Source organism: Schistocerca americana, chromosome 3 (genome assembly GCF_021461395.2).
Source record: "Schistocerca americana isolate TAMUIC-IGC-003095 chromosome 3, iqSchAmer2.1, whole genome shotgun sequence".
NCBI classification, from domain to species: Eukaryota; Metazoa; Arthropoda; class Insecta; order Orthoptera; family Acrididae; genus Schistocerca; species Schistocerca americana.
The window spans coordinates 784,763,998-784,788,950 of NC_060121.1; the positions used below are offsets into that span (position 1 = coordinate 784,763,998).

Below are 24,953 nucleotides of genomic sequence, written 5' to 3' on the forward strand. Positions count from 1 at the left end.
TATTAAACTACACAGCTACTGAAAAAGAACTATTGGCAATAGTATGGAGTATCCAGAAATTCCAAACACTAGTATGGAGCTCAAAAATCCATGTCTATACAAATCATCAAGCTTTTTTAATGAGTAGTCGGTTGTTACTTAGTAGATTAATGTGATGGGTGTTGTTCCTACAGGAATATGACATTATGATACAGTACGTAAAAGGTTCTGAGAATATTGTACCAGGCGCTTTGTCTGGATTACCAATAGGCATGGAAGAATTAAAACGTATGAAAGGACCCGGCGTAATTTTGGCAATTAATTTTATGACAGTAAAATATACACACACCAGGGTACAAGAGATGGCTCAAAGAATAACAGAAAACATCCATCATGATCCCTATTTTACAGAATTGTTTGCTATGTGTGTCAGAAATTCCTTACCTCCTAATCAATCACGGAAGTGGAAAATTATAGGGCATAATTTGTTTTGGAGAGACAGTATAACATTGCAACATTGGCGCATATGTATTCCAAAGTTAATGGAAGACAAAATTGTGTGGTACATTCATATGGGAAATGGACACTTCGGAATAAAAAAGTGTATAGCTCACATGAATAAGTTCTATCATTTTAAGAAGCTAGGGCGTAAAGTAGCATCTTTAATCAGAACCTGTGAGATCTGTCAGAAGGTGAAAGAGAGTAACATTCATGCGAAGTACAAAATGTACCCGATTATTCGTAAGTTGTTACACGATATCACAGCAGCGGATTTTTATGGACCAGTTCCCAAAGGAAAGGGAGGAGCGTCATAGAGTGCTGGTCAAAGTATGTTAAGCTATACCCTATCAAAAAAACAAATACGCCAATAGCGATACACTGTTTGCAACAATACTTTCTGGAGGTAGGTAAACCAAAATAATTTCTCACAGATAATGGACCACAGTTTGTGAGTAATGAATTTAAAGAATTTCGGGAAGATATTCGCCAAGTGTTAATATCCAACTAGAACCTGACCTCGAATCCGTGTGAAAGGGTTATGAAAGAATTTGGGAAATTATGCCGCACCTACTGCCATAAAAAACATACTTTATGAGCAATGAAAATTAAAGACTTTGAACTTATTTTAAATGAATTTCCACATTTATCATCTGGATTAACACCTTCAGAAATAATAGGCAAACCCTTTGTTGGAGAACCTCTTATTAAATGTTTTATTTGGACCGAACAGCCTGATGACGATTACGAACTTAAACAGGAATTCGTTTTTAAGAATTTAGTTGAAAAGGCTCAACAAAGGGTGAATAAGCATAATTAGAAAGCTGTAGAACCTCAGTAAAAGATCGATGACCTAGTTCTAGTAAAACAACATCTTCAAAGCTCAGTCCTAAAGAAAGAAACACGTAAGTTTTTCCAAAAATATGAAGGACCTTACTGAGTACAAACGGTAGTCCATTTCGGACATTATTTTTAGTGGATCCAACAACTGGATCAGAAAAGGGAAAATACAATGTAAAAGACATAAAGTTGTATATCCCCCATGGACTTTAACATTCTTAGTTAACGGGCAGAGTGACGACCGTTGGGTCCCAAGTTGTTTTCGGTGTTGCTTCTGCAATAATTTTCCTGCACTGAATTCTCCCAAACTCTTAAACTATTCTATCCTCCGCTTAGAGCTACTGATAAAAACCTCACGAGCAAGAATTAGTTATTACGTCATCCAAAATTGCTACTGGTAAGAGATTTATTTGTTCCAGTCATTTAGACTACTAACAACCTATAACTCCCTATGAATTTTTGATTGTGTTGTCTTCGGTTGTGAGAGAAACATACCAGTGAGCATTTGTTATTACATCATCCAAAATTGCTTCTGGTAAGAGATGTTCTTGTTCCAGTCATATGTCTCGACTTTGCTCGGCTGCAGCATGAGGCGGAGTAAGTCACACATGTTTCCGATCTTAGTCATTTGGCACAGCCTTGGGACAGGATATATTAGGTTCCTGGTCAGTTCTTATCTCCCTTGGTCATGGGAATACTATTCTCAAGTAGAATCTAATATAGTCAAGCCAGCCTTTACCATTTTGCTCTACACGAGGTTTCCGTCCTCGCTGAACTGGCCTTACAACTACTGCATTATTCTTTGACGGATGGACCGTGATAGTCGGTCCAGATTTCTTATTTATATTTCCTAATGCATATTTATCTTAATGAACATAAGTGAATATTACTTTAGCAGAACGTATAATATCGGATGACTAATTAAATAATGATGGTACCATAGCAATAATTTTCTATTTCGTTTAGAATATTCTATACCTTTTATGAGATGTGATGTAGACGGGAGGGTTTGTATTGATTTTGAAAGGGGTGGGTAGTGTAAATAAGAGCATGATTTACACCTACAGATAAATCATGGCTAACACAGAACACACATCACACCTTTCAAACAACCCTCGCAAACATTTGTGACTGGTTCTTCTCTATTTGCCATTTCCATAGGGTTGCCAAGATTTTCTTCAGGGACCTCAAGGGTGAAGGTGGGAATGTCCATTCTGCAGGAGACGATTTAACACCATATCTCCTCCGGCTTCTCACTCAAGTACCACCGAGGTAGGGATCCTAGGGAACGGGGGTGGGAAGGATTTCCTGTCTTTGGGGCTGTCTTCTTTCTCTTCTTCAATCTTACCAACCATTTTTATTTTTTCCTTTCTTACTTCTCTTTTGAAGACCTAACTATTTTTTCCCTCTTTCCATATTCATATACTTCTATTGCAGAAGTACTTCCTAGTCTCCATTGTTTCCAGTAACCTATAATTTATTTTCACTTACAAAGGCTGAAGAATCAGAACACTCAAACACACACAAAGAAATACAAATACACAAACAATGAAGTTACAGATTAGAAGGCTGTAAGAACCGTCAAGAAGATATATGTACATCTAGAAAGATGCACACATTGTTTTTATTATGACAGTTCTGCATCGACTATTTACATGAAAAGCCATTGAACAATTAAGATTCCATATTGCGTATGTACGTAAGTATAGAAAAACTATGATGATCTTAGAACGAGCATACATAAGCAGGAAGCATGAGTAATGAAGGAGAATGCAAGCCAGATTGGAGTAAATTGTGATGCATACTTAAGAAAAGTCAGTGTAGCGAATACTTGGATAAATAGTACGATAGTGGGGCTTGAACAAAATAAGTAGACATAGTATCTACCTTGAGTTGAATATTATGTATAGACATTGTATCTACTAAGATTATAGAAGTTGAAAAGCCGGCCGCGGTGGTCTCGCGGTTCTAGGCGCGCAGTCCGGAACCGTGCGACTGCTACGGTCGCAGGTTCGAATCCTGCCTCGGGCATGGATGTGTGTGATGTCCTTAGGTTAGTTAGGTTTAAGTAGTTCTAAGTTCTAGGGGACTAATGACCACAGCAGTTGAGTCCCATAGTGCTCAGAGCCATTTGAACCATTTGAAGTTGAAAAATAGAAGAGGACTCTAGGGTATTAAATGACGTACTAAGAAGTGAGAGTGAAGTGTAAAATAGATTTTTATTTTACCAGGAAATATTCAATTATAGTGTACATAAAGATGTATACTAGGGCAATGTACCATCCATGAGGCCTACTCATAAAGTATAAGATGGCATACCCGGCATTTGCTAAGGATATAGGGCAGGCGTACCTATATAGAGAGAGGGCGACCTGTGGCCTGATACATAGGGATGTTTTATAAAAAGGCGTACCTACCAGAATGGAAGGAGGAAGTGAACTCATAGGGCCAACCCACATGTAAGGTATAGGTAATGATCCTAGGGGAAAAGGACAGTATCATGATAGAAGTCACACATTTAATAGGAATTATTCTGGTAAGTTTGAATTCTATATATCACTAGCATTATTATGTTTTACGTGAATTTACAAGTGTAGAAAAGAACACTTTCAGTTTCTCAGAGTTCCTTCACACTACTATAAATAATGATACTAGTACGTACTAAGGAAAATATAGGACAAGAAATTCTCCTGGAGCTTATGATTGGAAACTAAAGGTTTAGTCCTCACAATTCCTAGATATAAGAAAACGAACTCCAACATTGATTGAAATGTTTACATTTTATAATTAAAGTAAAATGAAAACAATAAGGAATAGCTAAATAATAAGAAAAAGAGTGTTCACGGTTATGAAAAGAACAAGGTATACTGTTGAAATATGAATTGTTATTATGCGTGATATAAATGTACATAATGATTGTATATAAAATATAGCATGTTCGAACTCGGGGGAGGGGGGGGGGGGGGAGAATATGTTGTGCTTCGAGAATTGCTGTGTAAATTCTAGAACGACTTCGCCTTCCTCCAACTCGAACACAAGATATTTTAAATAGAAGTGTGAGAATGACGAAACCGACATACTGCGCACTGCATGTTTGTGTGTGCAGGTCTAAAAACCGTCACGAGCAACTTGTGGACGCCGCAGCCGAACGGCAGCCGACAAGTACCTATTAGGACAGTTGAAGAAATGATGTTAGACTTTCAAGTAATTCATATGTTGGACTTGCTAGAAGCAAGACATGTTCATAAATTACATGGTTGTTAAACCAACGTTATTGTAAATGTATTTAATCAAGTCTAATGCAAGATGCATCGGTCGACTTGCAAACTTTCGAATATTTGTGTGAGAAATGGTGAATTTGTTCTTTTTCTTTGTGGAAGTTGAAATATACCAAGACTAAACTAAAAGTATTCTGTGAGTATCCACTTATTTCATGAGTAGAGAGAGAGTGAGAGTCGGGTAAATTCCCTTAACCAGCTTTATTCTTCAGAGTAGTAGTTTTTGGAGATTGAAGTTGATAAATCAGCTCCACATCGATTCTTGTTGTCTAGAGCGATAGACAATGAGTGACCTCCATGTTGTGCCCAGCTGCTTGAGTACTTGTCGTTGGTGCTTCCTCAAAGCACTCAAGGACAGTCTCTTCAAATGTAGCATCCTGTCATGTTTGAGTGTTTGAGATCTTCCAGCATCGCCATGATATCCCACTAATGAGCCTGTTTTGCCAAGTCGCCGGTGAATTGAATTGTGCGGACTTCCAAACAAATTTAATGGTGGCCCTCAACTACGTACACTCAGACTCGTTTGAAATATTAAAAGCTTTGGCTGGTTTCATTGTCTAGGGGCTGGGATATGTAGTTGCCGCATTACAAGCCAAATACTGCTGTGTCTACAATATATAATATGAATATACAGATGAATCGAATGGTCAAAGGTTCCAATCACTTGGCAATTGCAAATTTTGAATGTAACATAGAAATTTATAAATGAAAGATTGCAATTAAATAAAGCTGCAGGTGCTATTTTTAACGACTTTAAATGATGAGTACAATAGCAGAAGTAGCTTTAAGAATGCTGTTTATTACTGCAAAACACTTATTGGTGTTGTCCAGCAATTAAATAAAATATAAGTTGAATAACAGAGAAACTATAGATACCTACTTCACGTAATTAGTTTAGAACAACAACATAGCTTGCGAGGTATTCACTTCTAAATGCATACTATGTCTTCACTGCAGAATCCACGGAAATCTCAGAAGTGCACAAGTCGGCACTATGAAATATTTCCATCTCCTGCGACCACACGCAAACTGCACAACACTCTGCAAGTATTTCCTGTGACCGTCTGGCATGCCTTCCCGTCCAGCAGTCCCTGTGTCCTGTGCGACACAATGCTTCTCCCCAACTTCCATACAGTCTCTCCATTGACTTTGGTAGTCACCTACAGTAGTAATGAGCGCTGTGATTGGCTAGAGCACTCCCGCCATGTCTCCAAGCCAACACACACTCACAGACGTATTGAAACACATATGAAATACTGGATTTACATTTAAATAACTTGAAATGAGATAAATATTCCTACAGCTGGACCATAAGTGATAGAAAGCATAAATCAATACATATTCTACTTAAATCCACGAGGTCACTGACCTCCATGCACCCTCAGTGCTTAAACTTCCCCCTCTTGCACATGTACAGTGCTACAAAACTAATGACTCACCAAGTAAAACATATAAAATTATCCCTCCAAAATTAATACTGCTAATTAGAAATTAGAACAGCTTTTCATCTCTCCCCTTTCTCTATATACAGCCTCAACTCTGTCACCTTTCTTAGACCTAAAGGTTTTCGTGAAATAGGACATTTTAAACAGTATGCATTTGGGTGTGGGCACTCTGCTACAACAAATGGTCCATAGTATAACTCGAATAATTTCTTAAACTCCCCGTCCACTTCACCAGAACACTCTTTTGTGCATACAAGCACTTTGTCCCCAACTTTGTACTTCATCGGTTTGTATCACCCATTGTGTCATCTTTTCCTGTCAGCGGCTAACTTTTTCATGCAGGCTGTTACTGCCTGCTCTCTTTCAGCAGGCGATTCAGCTTTTTGCGGTGGGAATTCTACCATTTCTGCGAATAGGTCTTGACTTCCAAAGGTGAGTACCCAGTAGCCTTACTTTTTACACTGTTGAGTATGTCCTCAAACGCGCTCATGCACTCCACCCACTTGGAATGACGATTGCTGGCATACATCCTACGTAAACGTCCTACTTCCCGCATATACCATTCACACGGGTTGCTCGGTGGGTGGTAGGCGGATATACGGATATGTTGCACACCCTGGTTGTTCATGAACGTGTTCCAATCGTTCGAAGTAAATTATGATCCGTTGTCAGACAACAGCCTTATTGGTTTTACAATATTCTTGAAGAAATCCTTCTCCAGTTTGGCGACAGAATTTTGGTATTCACTTTCCATATCGGGTACAGTTTAATGAACTTTTTTTTTTTTTTAAGAATAACGATAAGATTGCAATAATCGCTCCTACATTGTTTGCCTATACCCTAATCCAACATTTGTTTTTATCAAAATCTGACTGCATCCTGATCAGCTATAGGTATTACATACAGTTTGCACTTAATTGCTTCATGAGGTTTCACTTTTATAGAGTACTCGAAATCGGTGACTTTACCAGGTCGATCCGAGAATACATCCTCATAGCGGTACAACAACCCACACAACTCTTTCTTTTCCCCTTCTGATATACCCTTGACTGCATCAATCACTTCCTTAATTCTGTTATGCATATCGACTTCCTCACTCCAACCCTCAGTAACTATGGCATGAGCAATCTGATTTTCACCTGTTAAGTCTTTTAAATTTTACCTGCCTTTTTTCATTCTGACATTCAAATTCTTGGCATTTCCGTACACCATTACACAAAGCATTGTATTTGCACAGGAAATCAGTTCCTAAAATTACCTCCTTTACCAGACCACTCACTACAAAACATTCTATCTCGAATTTATTTTCTCCACATTTTAATTCTAAAAGTATTTGTTGTCTTATTGGCTTACTCATACCACCAACTGCCGTTTTAATCTGAACACAAGTCACTGGGAGGATTACTAGTTTCCTATTTTTGATCATGTTCATAAAACTTTCTGACACCGTTGACACATTACTGCCTGAATCTAGAAGTGCATCTACCATTTCTTTGCCAGCTTCAGTTTCAATAATTGGCTGTACACTTACCATTTCCTTTCGTTCTAAATATTTCTCCCTTAATTAATCATTTTCTATGTCTCGTCCCTTCTCTTCCATTTCTAGTGTACACACATCCTGTTCTATCCATCCCTCAATCTCATGTTTATCCCAAAATAATTCATTAAGTATTTCCTTTGTCCCAAATTCATTCCTTCCTTTTTCTAAACCTCTAGAAATTATAAACTTCTCTCATTTCCACACATGCGACAGTAATGGCCGTAACATTCTACCATACCAGTGCCAATCAGTCACACTAAAATCACACTCCTTCATATACCAATTCGTACGAATTTCATTACACAAACCATCCCCATCCACACTATTTACTTCAGCCCTCTCTAAATTTTCTGTTAGTTCTTCCACACATTTCGACGATTCACTACCCACAGCATGCACAACTTTACTGTTTTTTCCCCTCCAAAATATCTACACTTGCAGCTACATCAATTCACTGTTAAACACTTTACCTTCCTGAAATAATACATCAATGCCTAAGCCATCATCACCATAAATATTCATCTCAGCGAAAGTTTGCGAGATGCTGATACACCATTTAAATTACTACATAAATTCACACCAGAAACCTTACTTTCCTCCATTGACAAATTAACTTTACTTGAATCATACACAACTTTATCCTCCACCACTACTTTACACAAATTCCTGCTACCTTTTCGTACAATTTCAGGACTTCCAGACTTGCTACATTCCACTGTGATCGGACAAAAATCAGCACACGCTGCCATTTCTACACTTTTTCATCCAGATTAATCCCCGATCCTACTTTATATACATTGTCACATTCACACTCTGACGAACGTTTTAGATCCACACATTCATCAATAAGTTTCGTTTTGCCTTCATTTGTGACTAGAAATGCGTAAATTCCTTCCTCCGAATTATCAATACCAGTAGCTTTTACATCATTACATAAATTACCATTACTCTGTCCCTTTAAACAGAAATCATCTACCTCCGCCGGTCCATTTTTAACTTCAACTGCTGGCGAGACCAGTGCTAAGCCTCCCTTAGTAACATTGATGCTTTCCGCCGAAACAAAATCACCCTCACTTGCAGCTGGCGAGACCAAAGCTATGCCGCCTTTACTAACATCGATGCTTTCTGTTGACTCACAAATACTTGCTACTACAACACCTTCCTTACTGTAATTGCTGCTATTATTTGCTAATACCTCTTCAGAAGTCTCCACACAATTTGCTTTCACAAAATTCATCTCCTGACTAACTCCTTTTTGAACCACTGAATCATTCCATTCATCACCATTCACACACTCATTCATTACATATTCATGACTTACATCATTCCCCACAAATTTATTCCCATTACTTTTACTTAAATCATTCACAAATCTATGCTTCTGCCGTTCGCACCTGCTTTTATGGAAAGAGCCACCTATATAGTCTTCCTCTTTAACATACTCCATATTACATATTTGTTGCCTTTCGCCAAACCTATCAACATTTCTACCATTACCATTATCTCCAGTTCTTTTCATCACCTGTTCAGATCGCCATCCCCGGCCCTGAGATGTGGTGAACATCAGTTTCCCGACTGGTTGTTATAGATTGCACTTCGCGCAAATTTCCCCCGTTACTGCGTTCTTTACTTGGGTCCTGTTCACAGAAGCTATCACTTCCGTTCATTCTCCGACCATTTTGCTCATTCTAGCTACTATCTCCTGAGCATTCCTTTGATTTCTCTCATGATTATTATTTTGGTGATGATTATTTGGATTCCCATTTTGATAACTACCACCTAGTTTGCTCTGAGCTTTGAACTTCAAAGCCCTCTCTGATTTTTCTACAAGTTCGAGAAATTCGTCCATGGAATCACTTGGACTATGGACAAGATCCCACTGCAAATTTTTGGGTAATCACCTTGTGAACATGGTGATATCCGTTAAAACCCCCAACGGATGTTTCACATGAATAAGCTTGCCAAATTCGAGCTTGCAAAAATCTCTCATCGTCCCATTACTGTACCTGTAACTTGGCCTGTTTAAAAATTCATTTTGGATCTGCGTCTGTTTTGCCTCGCTCCAAAATTTATTCAAAAAACACCTTTTGAACTCTTTGTACAATTCGCATGAACTACACGTAACATTTGCCCAAGACTGTGGGTCTCCCTCCAAATGTCGTTTAACGTATTTTATTTTCGCTTTGTCCGTCATGCTGTGAACAAAAGACCCAAGAAATTTACTCGGCGATATCTTCCGTCATCTGTGTAACATTTCACAGATCCGGTATTTGCCCACGGGGTATTTATAATTGGCGTAGCCTGTTGGGAGGCTAACAAATTTAAATCACTTTTTAACTGTTTCCTTTGTTTTTTAAATTCGTTTTCACGAGTGATATTGGACTCTGTTTTATCTTTAATTTCGCCCACTTGTTTCTCCCCCCTCATGTACATGATTGGCAATGTCACTAATTGCTAAACTTATATTGCTTTTATGAGCATCTTGCACTTTTATACAGTCGCTTACCTTGGCCCCAAGTTCCGTCTGTATCTTATCCATTTTTTCCCTTAGATTTTTTTCCACTGATTCAATTTTAGATTTTTCTATTACAACTTCATCTGTAATTTTCCCCATATCCACTCCGACACATTTTAATTTATCATCAATTGTGTTTTCAAGGTTACCCATAATTTTTTCAACTTCCTTTTTCATAGCTAAGCCTATTTCAATGTGTTTTCATAATGGAACCTATTTCAGTGTGTTTTCATAACGGAACCTATTTCAGTGTGCATTGTACCCATATCAGTCTGAATTGTATCTGTAACTGTTTGCAATGTGCCCACATCTGTTCGCAATGTACCCATATCTGTTTGCATTGTACTGATATTATTTGCCATTGTATTCATATTATTTCCCAATCCCTGCATCATTTGCATTAGCTGAGACATCATATATCCCCCACATTCATTCCCCTTGCCTGAATTCCTACTAGTTACACTTCCGTGCTCTGATTTCGGACTAACTGGCTCACTTCTGTTTTCAGAATTACACATACTAGGTGACTGTTTTATATTCATGAGATCTATAAGTGGAGCTTGAACTTCAGAGTTAAACACTATCTCACTATTTGCGCAGGCACTTACCTGATCTGAGATGGTTCCCTCTGCCATGGTGATGCCGTCAGTTGTAGTGGAAGTTGACTTTGAAGGACACAAATCCCAGATGAGCCCACAATTGCGGGATTTAAAAATAATAGTGGTGGCCCTCAACTGTATGCCCTCAGACTCAAGAGTTGAAATGTTAAAAGCTGTGGCTGGTTTCATTGTCTAGGGGCTGGGATACGTAGTTGCCGCATTACAAGCCAAATACTGCTGTGTCTACAATATACAACATGAATATAGACATGAATTGAATGGTCGGAGGTTCCTATCACTCGGCAATTGCGAATTTTGAATTTAACATAGAAATTTATAAATAAAAGATTGCAATTAAATAAAGCTGCAGGTACTATTTTTAACGACTTTAAATGATGAGTACAATAGGAGAAGTAGCTTTAAGAATGCCATTTATTACTGCAAAACACTTATTGGTGTTGATGATCCAGCAATTAAATAAAATATAAGTTGAATAACAGAGAAACTATAGATTTCTACTTCATGTAATTAGTTATGAACAACAACATAGCTTGCAAGATATTCACTTCTAAATGCATACTACGTCTTCACTGCAGAAACTACGGAAATCTCACAAGTGCACAAGTCGGCACTATGAAATATTTCCATCTCCTGCGACCACGCGCAAACTGCTCAACACTCTCCAAGTATTTCCTGTGACCGCCTGTTGCGCCTTCCCGTCCAGCAGTCCCTGTGTCCTGTGCGACCCAATGCTCCTCCACAACTTCCATACAGTTTCTCCATTGACTTCGGTAGTCACCTACAGCAGTAATGAGCGCTGTGATTGGCTAGAGCACTCCCGCCATGTCTCCAAGCCAACGCACACTCACAGACATATTGAAACACGTATGAAATACTGGATTTATATTTAAATAACTTGAAATGAGATAAATATTCCTACGGCTGGACCATAAACATGCTCTAACACACATATTAAATACATAAACAAATGAAAAATGAAATGAAATGTCGTGTGACGAGGGCCTCCCATCGGGTAGACCGCTCGCCTGGTGCAAGTCTTTCGATTTGACGCCACTTCGGCGACTTGCATGTCGATGGGGATGAAATGATGATGATGATGACAACACAACACCCAGTCCCTGAGCGGGGAAAATCTCCGACCCAGCCGGGAATCGAACCCGGGCCCTTAGGATTGACAGTCTGTCGCGCTAACCATTCAGGTACCGGGGGCAGACATAAACAAATGAAATAAACATATATCAAACGAATAGAAACAGGAGTAGGCCAGTAGGCTAATGTCTCTGTGCTTTCTAAAACACAGTAAATATTTGATCAATTTCTTCATGAATAGTATGTATGGGTATAAACAATGACATAGACGAATAAATACATGTATAATCATGCTGCTACCATTTTTTCGTGTAACTGTGGAGTACTTATGGCCTGACGCGATCAATAGTAATTGGCCACTTTGAACTCCAATAACTCGGGTACTATTCAAGTTACATGGATGTAATTCATACCAATTTAGGATTACACTAATGGCTTTCTAAAGACACATCATTCGACAAAATTGGATGAGCCGTTTAGATTTTGGAAATTCATTGCTGGGATGTTACTTGTATAATTTACAGTCAGATACGAAACTTTAAACTAATAAAGATATTGAAAATCTGATTACACCATCAGAATCGGCGTGCAAATAATGGTAATGTACATGTTTCTTTTTAAGGTATCATGATATCTCTGGCTATTATTAATTTCTACATGAACTGTGAAATGTCTGCCATTATGGTTTCACAAAGTCTGCCATCTTTGGCACTCTCGGCATACAAATCTCCTTCATCGACACAAAGCACAGTCCTCGACACTACGTCAGCATGGAATTCTGAGCCACATGGTTGGCCTGGACCACGTGCTGGGGCTACCCCTCTCTCCGGCTAATGTTCGGCGCCACACGGTTGCTGACGAGCCCTGGCTTGCTGAGCGGCCCGTGCGGCCATGCCAACTCCGAACTTAGAATATTTTCAGGGTGCCACAACTCACCCGTTACCTCACAATTGCTGTAAAGGTTTGCGGGTGTGGGTGGCATCTTGCTTCATACCGTTCCTCATACAACTGTTGAGCTTCATGCACATTACCATTGGCTAGTCCATAAGCAAAAAACGTATCTTGTTGTTCTTCAAATGAACACTGTGCTGCCATGCTTACTGTATGACGAAATTGCAGGTGATGTGTATGTGTGCTCTGAAGCGAAGCTTACATGTGAATGCCTCTGACATGAGGTGGAAACAAACAGCAAGTTCTATTCAACATGTGTGCGTATCATATTGGGGCAGCGATGGAGCAAAGGATGTTTGTTTGTGTGAACTGGCAACCATAGTACTGCCTGTCAACCAACGAATGGCAACAGGACAATCCCACGGCCAATTGGAGTGCATGGCACCAAGTTTTTCCATAGTTTAAAAATGGTGTGTTGTGTGAGTTTTCCACATTTTGGTACTGTTACATGCACATTTTGATATTGTTTCACCAATTGGTTTACATCTCGATGGATTTGAAGATCAAATTTTTCACTAATTTCTTGGAGACAAATGAAAACTGTTGGTAGCAGTTATCTGGAAGGTGTTAATCTGTATAAGTTGTGATGATAAAATCTGTTTTTAATGAGATTTGAAATCTTTCTTTTGCCATTAATTCCATTGTATCTTACGAAATCATAAAAAAATAGAATGTCACATATTTCCTCAAAATGAAACGAAAAGAAAACTAAGTTTGGATTTGAACATGGAGTACAAAATGAATTGTGCTCTCAGCCACTGTGATACTAATGCACTTCGTTACACGCCACACCAGTAGCCTTATGAAGTCATGTTTAAACTTTGACCATCATTTTCTCAGATGCTATTGTGTGTTGGCAATTAAGCCAAAAATAGATGTCCCCTTATTCTCATCCTTTGATCATCCTGTCAAGACTCAACTATGTCAAAGAGTGATCTGTGGGAGGTTCCTCTTGTGAGCCAAAGTATGCAAAATTGCTAGCAAACTCGTCTGCAGTTCATCACAATGAGAGAGATTTGTAAGTGCAAAGCAGGCAGAATTGGTTGTTTTGGTTAGTTTATCTGTGTGCTGGTGCCAGCTTTGTTTATTATCCATCTGGACATCCAGGAACTTCAAACATGGAACCTCATCCAGTATGTGCCCATTGGTCTATACTTCTGGAACCCAATTTAATTTGTTTGGAACAACATAACAAAGGTCTGTTTAAGATTAAGGGTTAAACTGTTTGTTATGATCCAGTTGTAAGCTTGTTCGGTTTTCCATTTACTTGTGCCTGGTGTGGATGTGTGTGTAATATTTATCAGTGTATTAATGTCAACAGCAAACATCACGGTTTTTGAACAATCCTTCAATATCATAGGTAAAGTGTTCATGTAAGCTAAGAACGGGAGTGAGCTAAGCATCAAAAACTCTGTGGAATGCCACATTCAGTGTGTCCCCACATCAAATTTAGTCTTATCTCAACTGTATAATTTATTAATTTGATCCTTCATTTTCTGTTGTCAAGATACGACTCCACCCGTGAAAAGGAAATACTTTTAACTCCATACCATTTTAGTTTTTCTAGTATAACTTTGATCAACTCTATCAGAGGCTTTGGTAAGATCACAAAAAATTCCAGCAGATTAAGGTTTCTTGTTTAGTCCTACTGAAATGGTATTTGCGAGATCACATATTGTTTCTCAGCAGGCAGCCTTTTCAGAAACTAATCTGAGCTGCTGTTAAAATATTTGCAGGAAGGTGGTTCAATATTCCATTGTATGCATCCTTCTCAAAATAAAAATTTAAAAATTTTAGATTATGAGAAGGAGGGAGATGGGTATATAATCAGAAGCAGCTTTCATAAATGGGTATTAATAGCACAGATTTCAGTCTTTCAGAAAATACAGTATTACTCATTGACTGATAGCAAAGAAAAGATTTTAGTACTTTTGTTGAAATACCACCATTGCCAGAAGAGTTACTTCTTTCCATTGATGTAATAATTTTATAATCTCTCTGACAGATGATTTGGCAAAACTGATTTCTTGTGGTTGAGTATGCAATGCCTGTCTAAGTAAAGCTAATGGATCTACTTTTGATGGTGATATTTTTATCACTGCTCTGTACACCGTTGGAACTGCTGTTTTGTATGTTTACAAGTATGTTACTGAAATGCCCCATTTTTTATAATATTATAAAAAAATGTGTTAATTAGCTTTCAAACACTAGCAGAAACTCTTGTCATTGCTTGTAAAAGCATGAAGAAATCCTGTAACTGTATCAACTACACAATATGGTTAAAAGTCTCCAGATACCCCACTGAATATCCTCTATGTAGCATCAGACTTTGTTTTTAGGGGGCTTGCAAGTTCTGACACAATACTTTGTTAACATAGGCATATTTCCTGTTAGAATATGTCAAAGGGGAGAACTGAATGAATTCTAATGGGAGATGATTACAGGGACCAACAATTTCAAGACTTCGAGCTGAAATTTCACTTGTGTTACATGTGAGCATACCTACTGTTAGAGCAATGTTATTGTCAAGCGGAAATTTAAGGAAAGCACTAAATAAGTTGTTGCCCAAGCTGGCATAAGTATTTATCTGATTAGGACCTCCAAACAATAAATAAGTCCAACAGTAGTTAGGTATCAGACCTTTTCTGTATGAACATGGTGTTTCTGTTCAGAAAGAAGAGAATTTAGTATCATGTTCTAAAGAATTTGCTGGATTAACCCACTCGAAGCCAAACCTCTATCAAACATCTTAGGGGCAAATCATTGTTGGCTGCTTTGATACATAAATAACAAAATAGTTATCACATATGGCAAATGTATTTGGAGCAAACCTCAGTAAGGCTCAAGCTCTCAGCTAATACACATCTGTAGAGTGGCAAGTTAAACATTATCTTTTTCTGTGTTTTCATCATAGTATATTTATTGAATTTTGTGCGTATTTCTCTGTGTAAGAGGTTAATCTCGTATTTTTGAAAGTGTAAATTCAATCAGTCTGTAGCGCAGTAGTTGGTCACTGAACAGCCAGCTACCTAGCTCATTAACACATTGCATCAGCTTTCATTGGTGACACACCAGGAGGGCAGCAAGTTACATATCTAGGATTGTCTGCTTGCATAGTTCACTTCTTCAGTTAGTGTTGTGTGTGGGCACTGGAGGAGCTGGCCACAGTTCGCGAACAGCTGGATGTGCCTCTGGCTACAGTCACCTTCAGGCTGCTGCCTCTGGGCAAGGTGGCAGAGAATCTGGCACATCACATGGGACACATCATGTGTCATTTATTTTGCCCATGGGCTCTGCTTCTGAGGCACCTCCAAGTGCACCTGACGCATTGGATCCACCCTCACAGCAGGTGAGTGGCGGGTTGAAACGTGTTTGCATCGCACAAGGCGGAGGGCCAATGTGGAGACTGGTCGCTGGCCTCGCCCATGCACCCTATGAGTGAGCAGGCACATGGGAGAAGGAATTAACTAGTTAGTGGAAGCTCCAATGTTAGGTGTATTATGGAGCCTCTTTGACAGGTAGAATTCAGGGCTGGAAAGAAAGCCGATGTGAGCTCGGTGTGTGTGCTGGGAGGCCTCAACCGAGGAGTGGAGGCAGCCTTACCTGTGGTTATCCAGCATGCAGAGTGCAGTCGTGTGCATGTTGTGGCTCACACTGGCACCAATGACACTTGCTGCGTGGGTTCTGGGGCGATCCTTAGTGCTTACAGCTGGCTGGCAGAGGTTGTGAAGATTGCTGGCCTCATGTGCAGGGTACAACAAGAGCTCGCAGTTTGCAGAACTGTTCCCAGAGTTGATCGGGGTACTTTGGTTTGGAGTCGAATTGAGGGCCCCAAACAGAGGCTTTGTCGACTATGTCACAGTCTTGGCTGCAGATTTCTAGACATGCATTATCGTGTGGAGATTTGTTGAACTCCCCGTGATAGGCCAGGGATGCAGTTCACAAATGAGGCAGCTACTCGGGTAACAGAGTACTTGTGAACTGCACATCAGGGTTTTTTATGCTAGGCAGTAGTCTGAGGTGCTCTGATGAACACTGACCAGTTAATATGCAGCAATGGTGTCAAATAGCGCTCAGAATAAGGATACTTAAGACTGTCACAATTTTATCAGTAAACTGTCGAAGTATTCATATTAAAGTTCCTGAATCTCTGCCCTCCAGGAAAGTTCTCAAAGTTCTTGCACTCAGATTATTCCTGGGACTGAGAGCTGACTGAAACCCAAAGTGGAAAGCCCTGAGATATTAAGCAAGTTGTGGAACATCTATCAGAAAGGCAGCTTAGAGGCCTTAGGAGGGGGAGTATTCATTGCAGTTGACAAAAATATTCTTTCTATTGAGGTCGAAATGGAGTGTGACAGTGAAGTCATCTGGTCACGTATAACAGGTGTAGGTGAACCCAAATTAATTGTTGGATGTTTTTACCAGACACCAGTTCTGCTGTGACAGTTTGAGTCATTCAAAGAAAGTCTACAGTCAGTAGCGTGTAAATACCCAGATCATGCAATACTGGTTGGAGGCGACTGCCGAGTGAGGAGGAGACAGTCATTCAAAATACTTTTGAACACATTTTCTGAAAATTGTCTTGAGCAGCTTGCTTGGCAGCCCACATGCAGTGGAAATATCTTGGACCTTGTAGCTACAAATAGGCGGGACCTTATCGACAGTGTCGGGTATTGAAATGGGGATTAGTGATCATGATGTCATTATAGCAACTATGATTCAAGAATTAATAAATCAGTCAAGAAGACTAGGAGAGTGTTTCTGTTAGATAGAGGAGATAAGCAGTTATTAACATCTCAATTAGACAGTGAATTGGCATCACTTAGTTGCAGTAAAATGAATGTAGATGAACTATGAGCAAAGTATTGAAAATTGTGGCCTGGAGAGTTATGTGCTTAATATGTGGATAAAGGATGGAAAAGATCCACCATGGTTTAATAACGAAATTTGGCAGATGCTGAAGAAGCAGAGGCTGTTGCACTCTTGGTTCAAAAGGGAACACATAATTGACGACAAGCGAAGGTTAGTAGAGATATGTGCATCTATGAAAAGATATATATGCGTGAAGCGTGCAACTGCTACAACCGTCGCACCTTAGCAAGAGGTCTGGCAGAGAACACAAGAAAATTCTGGTCATGTGTAAAATTGCTAAGTGCGTCTAAGTCTTCCATTTAGTTTCTTGTTAACTAGTCTGGTGTGGCAGTTGAAGATAGCAAAATGAAAGCTGACATTTTAAATTTCACACTCAAGAAATCATTCACACAGGAGAATAGCACAAACGTACTGTCATTTCACCATCGGACAGACTCCCGTAGGGATGACATAGTAATAAGCATGCCTGGCATAGAGAAACAACTGAAAGATTTAAAAGCAAATAAATCACCAGATCTGGGTGGAATCCAAGTTCAATTTTACAAATAGTACTCTGAAGCATTGGCCCCTTACCTAGCTTGCATTTATCGCAAATCTCTCATCCAGTGCTAAGTACTGAGCGACTGGAAAAAAGCACAAGTGATTCCATTATATAAGAATGGTGAAAGAACGGACCTGCAAAATTACAGAGCAATATCCCTAATTTTGGTTTGCTGCTGAGTCCTTGAACATATTCTTAGTTTGAATATATTAAAAATTCTTGAGACTAGGAAGTGTATGTGCATGAAACAGCCTGGTTTTAGAAAGCATTGCTCATGCGAAACTCAGCTTGCCCCTTCCTCACATGATATACTGAGAACTATGGATGAAAGGCAACAGGCAGGTTCCATATTTTTAGATTTCCGGAAAGCATTTGACACAGTGCCCCTTTGCAGGCTGTTAACGACGACATGAGCATACGGGTTAAATTAACAGATATGTGAGTGGTTCGAAGACATCTTAAATAATAGAACCCAGTATGTTGTCCTTGATGATGGAACGAGCATGTGAGAACTGTGATAGGGAAGGCAAATGAATGACTTCGGTTTATTGGGAGAATTTTAGGAAAGAGTGGTTCACCTGTAAAGAAGAGTGCATATAGGATGCTGATGGAAATTATTCTTCAGTACTGCTCGAATGTTTGGGACCAGAGGTGGGCTGTTAAATTTGTTACCAGTAGGTTTGAGCAACACACAAGTGTTACAGAGACTCTTTGGGAACTCAAATGGGAATCCCCGGAGGGAAGGCGACGTTCTTTTCAAGAAAACTTCTGAGAAAATTTAGAGAACCAGCATTTGAAGCTAACTACCAAATGATTCTACTGCTGCTGCCAACATACATTGTGCAGAAGGATCACAAAGATAAGATAGGAGAAATTAGGGTTCATATGGAGGCATGCAGACAGTTGTTCTTCCCTCGCTCTATTTGCGAATGGAACAGGAAAGGAAATGACAAGTAGTGGTACAGGGTACCCTCCACCATGGTGGCTTGTAGAGTATCTATGTAGATGTGGATGTAGAATGGGAATTTGGAGAGTTTGGGTGACGTAGTTTATTTTATCAGCCAGTGCTGTGTGTTTGATGAATGATAAAATTTTCATTAATTACATTCAGTATGCAACATTTGAAAGTATATGCACAAAACAAGCCTTATCTGTTACTTTTACAATTTTAGCCATTGCTTTCTTGGTTTTATGTCAGTGTAGTGATTTAGTTTGTTGCTGTTACAATGCAAAAATCTAAAGTTGTGAATAGACTTTGCAACTCTTCTTTAATATAAAAATATCTTCATCAAGTTCATGCTGTTCTATGTCTAGTTTGTAATGAGTTCTTCAAAATTATTTTAATTTTTTTTTTGGTTCTCTTTTGTTTCAATTAGGCAAGGAAGCAAATTGTGGAACGTCTTATGTCAAATGAGAAACATTGCTTATCACCCGCTGAAGTAAATGAAATTTCATCACTAACAGAGGGGTACTCAGGAGCAGACATGAAAAATCTTTGTCAGGAAGCCTCTCTTGGACCTATTAGGTCAATGAATTTCCTACATATTGAAAACATTACTTCAGACCAGGTATTATCAGTGTTCTTTTCTGTAGAAATATTCTGCTACATTTGTTTGTGTTACAGTCTGAAATTTCTGGTGTAGAATAATTTAAAATTAATGAGCAAATGCTTATGTAGACATTAAATTTTATTGACAAGATTTTTAATCTGACACAATCTTTCTCATTTTCATCACTTGTCTGTACAACAAAGTGTTTGGAAACAAAAGATCCAGATAGTTTGGGGGGGGGGGGGGGGGGGGGGGGGGAGCGTGCTTGCTTGTGCATGTTGTAGTTGTGCTTATGCGCCCAAGTGGGGGAGAACCATACTTAGCAGGTTGTATGCTGACAAATAAGATGAACCTCAAGGAATGATGGCAGTGTTCATATGTTTTTTAAACTCACTGCAGACTTTCCAGTTTTATGTTCATCTACCAGAAGGATTAATAATAAGTAGTCCCACACTCAGGATATGAGTGTAGGGGAGTGAATGCAGGAATCCTGCACTACCGCTCATGACAAGGTCTCAGTGGAGGTGATTTGCTGTTGCCTTTCTTCCTTCTTTTACAAACTGTTAAGTGTGTATCCGTGTCATGTGGGTGATTGTGATGAGTGTTTGTACGGTATAGTGCTGGATTCGTGTTGTTATGGATGAAAGGAAGGTAGCCTACTTCTCACAAAAGCACCAAAGCGGTGACCGAGCTTAACATCCCCATCTGATGGATGGATCACTATCAACAATGTAACAGGCATTCACTTCATTAGACATTGTGGAGAGGTTTGGAATGTAATCCTGGACATTGGCGGGAAGACTGGTGATCATGAACTTATTGCTACTGCCTCTCGTCCCCTTTACAGCCAAATGCTGGCAATGACAATTTCTATCACTACCAGGATTCAAACTGGCTTACCTCAGAGTCAAGCACCACTGCACAAGCACGATCTTGGCCATGGAGGCAGGGTGAAGAAAGGTGAATAATTGACACAAAGAAAAAGACGCCTGCTAAAGAGATAGTTCACTGCATTGCCCGTGAAGTTGCTACCGTAGCAGTATCAACATCTCTTACACTGCTCATTGGGAGAATGAGAAATATATGCCTGTAATGGAAAGAAGGGGGAAACTGTGCAGGTTTACAGGTAAGCATCTGCAGAAACCTAATGATATTTCAATGTCTAAACTGATGCAAGCTGCTGCTGCCACCACCACCACCACCACCACCACCACCACCACCAGCAGCATCATTATGAGTAGTAGGTAGTTCCTGTATTTGGTGGAGGTGGTGGTGGTGGTGATGGGGGGAGGGGGGGAGAAGGTGGAGGAGGAGGAGGCATCTTCATTTAGAATGCAGTGTCTATGGCTAGTGATACAGCATCCAGTGCAGATGACAAGTAATACAATATATATTGAAATTTAATTTCATATTTAAAAAAGCCCTTGTTCTGTTTGATTAGTTGTATTGTATCCTGAAACAGTTGTGGCAGTACCCCAATAAATCTGATGAGGGCATTGTACTCTTCGCAGATGATTCCCTAATTTCACGGGGGGGGGGGGGGGGGGGGGGGGGGGGAACTCTTCAATGTCTGTTAAGTATGAACTAGAGTGTTTTCAGGATGTACCATTCTGCCCTCAGTAACATAGCTCTAATGGAAGAAGTCGTGGGGTGAGGTTTCCCAAACAGACATCGCCCAATTGGTGTTTTTGTCAGGATACTGACAGCTTGTAATCTCATTTGGAGGTGAAGATATTTTATGGGTATTTGTTGTTTCAAAAGGAAAATTCACACGAGATAATTACACACACACATGAAAGTACAGAGAATTACACACACATGAAAGTACAAAGAAGTATCTTTGCTTTTGGAATGTCAAATTCCTTCCTGAGGGAGTGCGGTGGCCCAGTGTAATGTTAAGCTCCCTCTATACAGCTTAAGCGTTTTCGTGGAGTTACTTGTTGAAGAATGCTGGTTCTGCTTTCTTGTAGCGCCGATGTCTTCTGCTAGCACCGAACGCTTCTCCAAAGATTTCACTGCTAGGAGAGGGAAATTTTCTCTCTCTCTCTCTCTCTCTCTCTCTCTCTCTCTTTCTTCTTATTTAAAAATACGCTAATTGTGGAATATCATTAAATGCACCACAACATATTTATTTCCACTTTGTTCAAAAAAACATCTAAACTTTATGACATAAGCCCACACATTACCGGGCACCCTCAGTTAATTACACATTTTTGAACACAATTAATACATAAGCTTTTATCATGGTTGACTATCCACGTCCAGTCCATGTACTCTCAACAGCAGTTCAACATCCACTAAACAGTCACTATCTCGAGTCACTCCATTTGTTTTTCAACAATACAAAGCTACATTACTCTTTGCAGCCGGCCACGGAGCTTCCGGGCCGTAGTTATTTATTCTTGTCAGGTCGCGCTGAACACTTGCCAGTGCCGACGAATTATCTCCCTTCCAGTTTCGCCTGCACAAACAATAAATGGGCGCAGTATCCCATGCTCATCCTTACACCCTGCTTTAAAATAATGCGTGTTCGAAACGGCTGGAACACAAGTGTCTCCAGATGTTCGTAAAATTCTGGGGGCACTACATATCCCTCCCCTTACCTCGAACACTTATTATTTTGCACAAAACATGTATTTTAATAATTTTTTTCTTAACACTTATCTTGTCAATTTATACTACATAGAAACATTAGGTACAAAATCTCTCTTCCATCTCCGGTATTTCATTAAGCTGTTGGTAATATCTTTCATAGACATAGTAGTATGATAGACGAATAGTACAACAAGTATTAGCTATTTCCAATAGATTTATGCAATGATAATCACCGGTTTTCCGGGTCTGAAAAAAAATTTGTTGTACTGGGGAGTTTTCTCTTGTTTCTGTCTCTTCGTGCAGGACTCGTCTTTTCTATTTAAAAAAATTTTGAATTCAAATTTACCCGGAGAAACTTTCCACTACAATCTCAGGTGACTATACCACCCGATCCCTCTGGGATCCAATCTACATAAGGGTTGATACTATGAAAACATCTTCTTTTTCACCTTGGGTAGGTACGCCCCTTCCATTTATACTAAACTATGGTACAGGTCAATCCCCTTTTTGGTACCCCTGCCCACACAGTATAGGTCAGCCTCCTCTGGGTCTGCCTACCTGCCTCTCTTTCCCTCATTTCATCTACATCTGATGCGCCCTCCCTATCTTCTCTAACAATGATTCCTAATCTTGCCTCTTTCGTACTGCACACTACTTTATTTAAAATTTCCTGGTAAAATTTCTATCTACCTCTCCTTTCCTCCTCCTGAGTCCTTCAGCCTACCCACTTAAATTCTTCGCTTGTTCATTGCTTACAGCTCACTTATATAGCCTTAATAACTAAATGTGTTTCGTCCATTGTTGTAACTTTATTTCTTTTCATCAGGCTATTTGGTCTGCACTATCCTATTATTCATCAGAAACTTATTTGGCTCGATACCTCCGGTTTAATATCTGTACTACTATAGCTATGAACACAGGTGGATATACACTTTGTCCCCCCTTGTTCCTTTAGCTTAAGCTTACTATACCATTTCACTTGAGATGTGCAACCGTCATTACTTAGCACATGTGCTCGAGCCCTTCCTGAGCACTACCTCCCCCCTTATCTGTGACGGTTGTTACATCTCCCTGTGTATTACCTGTCTGTGTCTTTTATTTAATTGTCTGAGTGTGGAAGTGTGATCATGCATCCTGATTCTTCAGCCCACTAAGGTTCTTAGTTGAAGATTTTTAGAAATCACAGAAAAGAGAAGGACTGCAGCGATAGAAGTATGTGAATGTGGACAGAGGGAAAGATAGATTGGTACTCTTAAGAGAAGTAAGAAAGGAAATAAAAGAATTGGTTGCTAAGATCGAAGAAAGAAAGAAGACAGCCCCAAAGACAGGAAACCCTTCCCACCCCCCATCCCCAGGATCCCCACTTTGCTGGTACTTCAGTGAGAAGCTGGAGGAGGTATGGTGTTCGGCGTCTCCTGCAGAACGAACATTCTCACCGTCACCTTTGAAGTCCCCGAAGAAAAGATCTTAGCAACCCCTGTTGTTGTTGTGGTCTTCAGTCCTGAGACTGGTTTGATGCAGCTCTCCATGCTACTCTATCCTGTGCAAGCTTCATCATCTCCCAGTACCTACTGCAACCTACATCCTTCTGAATCTGCTTAGTGTATTCATCTCTTGGTCTCCCTCTACGATTTTTACCCTCCACGCTGCCCTCCAATGCTAAATTTGTGATCCCTTGATGCCTCAAAACATGTCCTACCAACCGATCCCTTCTTCTAGTCAAGTTGTGCCACAAACTTCTCTCCTCCCCAATCCTATTCAATACCTCCTCATTAGTTACGTGATCTACCCACCTTATCTTCAGCATTCTTCTGTAGCACCACATTTCGAAAGCTTCTATTCTCTTCTTGTCCAAACTGGTTATCGTCCATGTTTCACTACCATACATGGCTACACTCCATACAAATACTTTCAGAAATGACTTCCTGACACTTAAATCTATACTCGATGTTAACAAATTTCTCTTCTTCAGAAACGATTTCCTTGCCATGGCCAGTCTACATTTTATATCCTCTCTACTTCGACCATCATCAGTTATTTTACTCCCTAAATAGCAAAACTCCTTTACTACTTTAAGTGTCTCATTTCCTAATCTAATCCCCTCAGCATCACCCGATTTAATTTGACTACATTCCATTATCCTCGTTTTTCTTTTGTTGATGTTCATCTTATATCCTCCTTTCAAGACACTGTCCATTCCGTTCAACTGCTCTTCCAAGTCCTTTGCTGTCTCTGACAGAATTACAATGTCATCGGCGAACCTCAAAGTTTTTATTTCTTCTCCATGGATTTTAATACCTACTCCGAATTTTTCTTTTGTTTCCTTTACTGCTTGCTCAATATACAGATTGAATAACATCGGGGAGAGGCTACAACGCAACCCCTATGGAATGGCAAATGATGAAGAACCAGTCACACTCGTTTGTGAGGGTTGTATGAAGGGCATGGTGTGTAGGTCGTGTCTGTGCCTATGCTACCCACCCCTTTCAAAATTAGATATAAATCCTCCCCAATCACATCATACTTTACAAAAAATATAAAACATTCTATAAAAATAGAAAAATATATACACTATAATCAAATAGTTATTCAGTTAGTCACTTCACTTTATATTTCATACACATGTTCAGTTTATGTCAT

General features: G+C 39.6%; 1 protein-coding gene across 2 annotated transcripts in view; it reads left to right on the forward strand.

Moving 5' to 3' along the window:
* LOC124606646 (fidgetin-like protein 1) overlaps positions 1 to 24,953 on the forward strand; it is a 196,238-nt gene that overhangs the window by 166,934 nt on the left and 4,351 nt on the right. The window contains exon 11 of one of the 2 annotated variants that reach the window (XM_047138644.1): positions 19,545 to 19,736. The exons of the other annotated variant lie outside the window; for it this stretch is intronic. Within the exon in view, the coding sequence (XP_046994600.1) occupies positions 19,545 to 19,736 (192 nt within the window). The remainder of the gene's footprint in view (positions 1 to 19,544; positions 19,737 to 24,953) is intronic. 2 annotated transcript variants of the gene reach the window in all.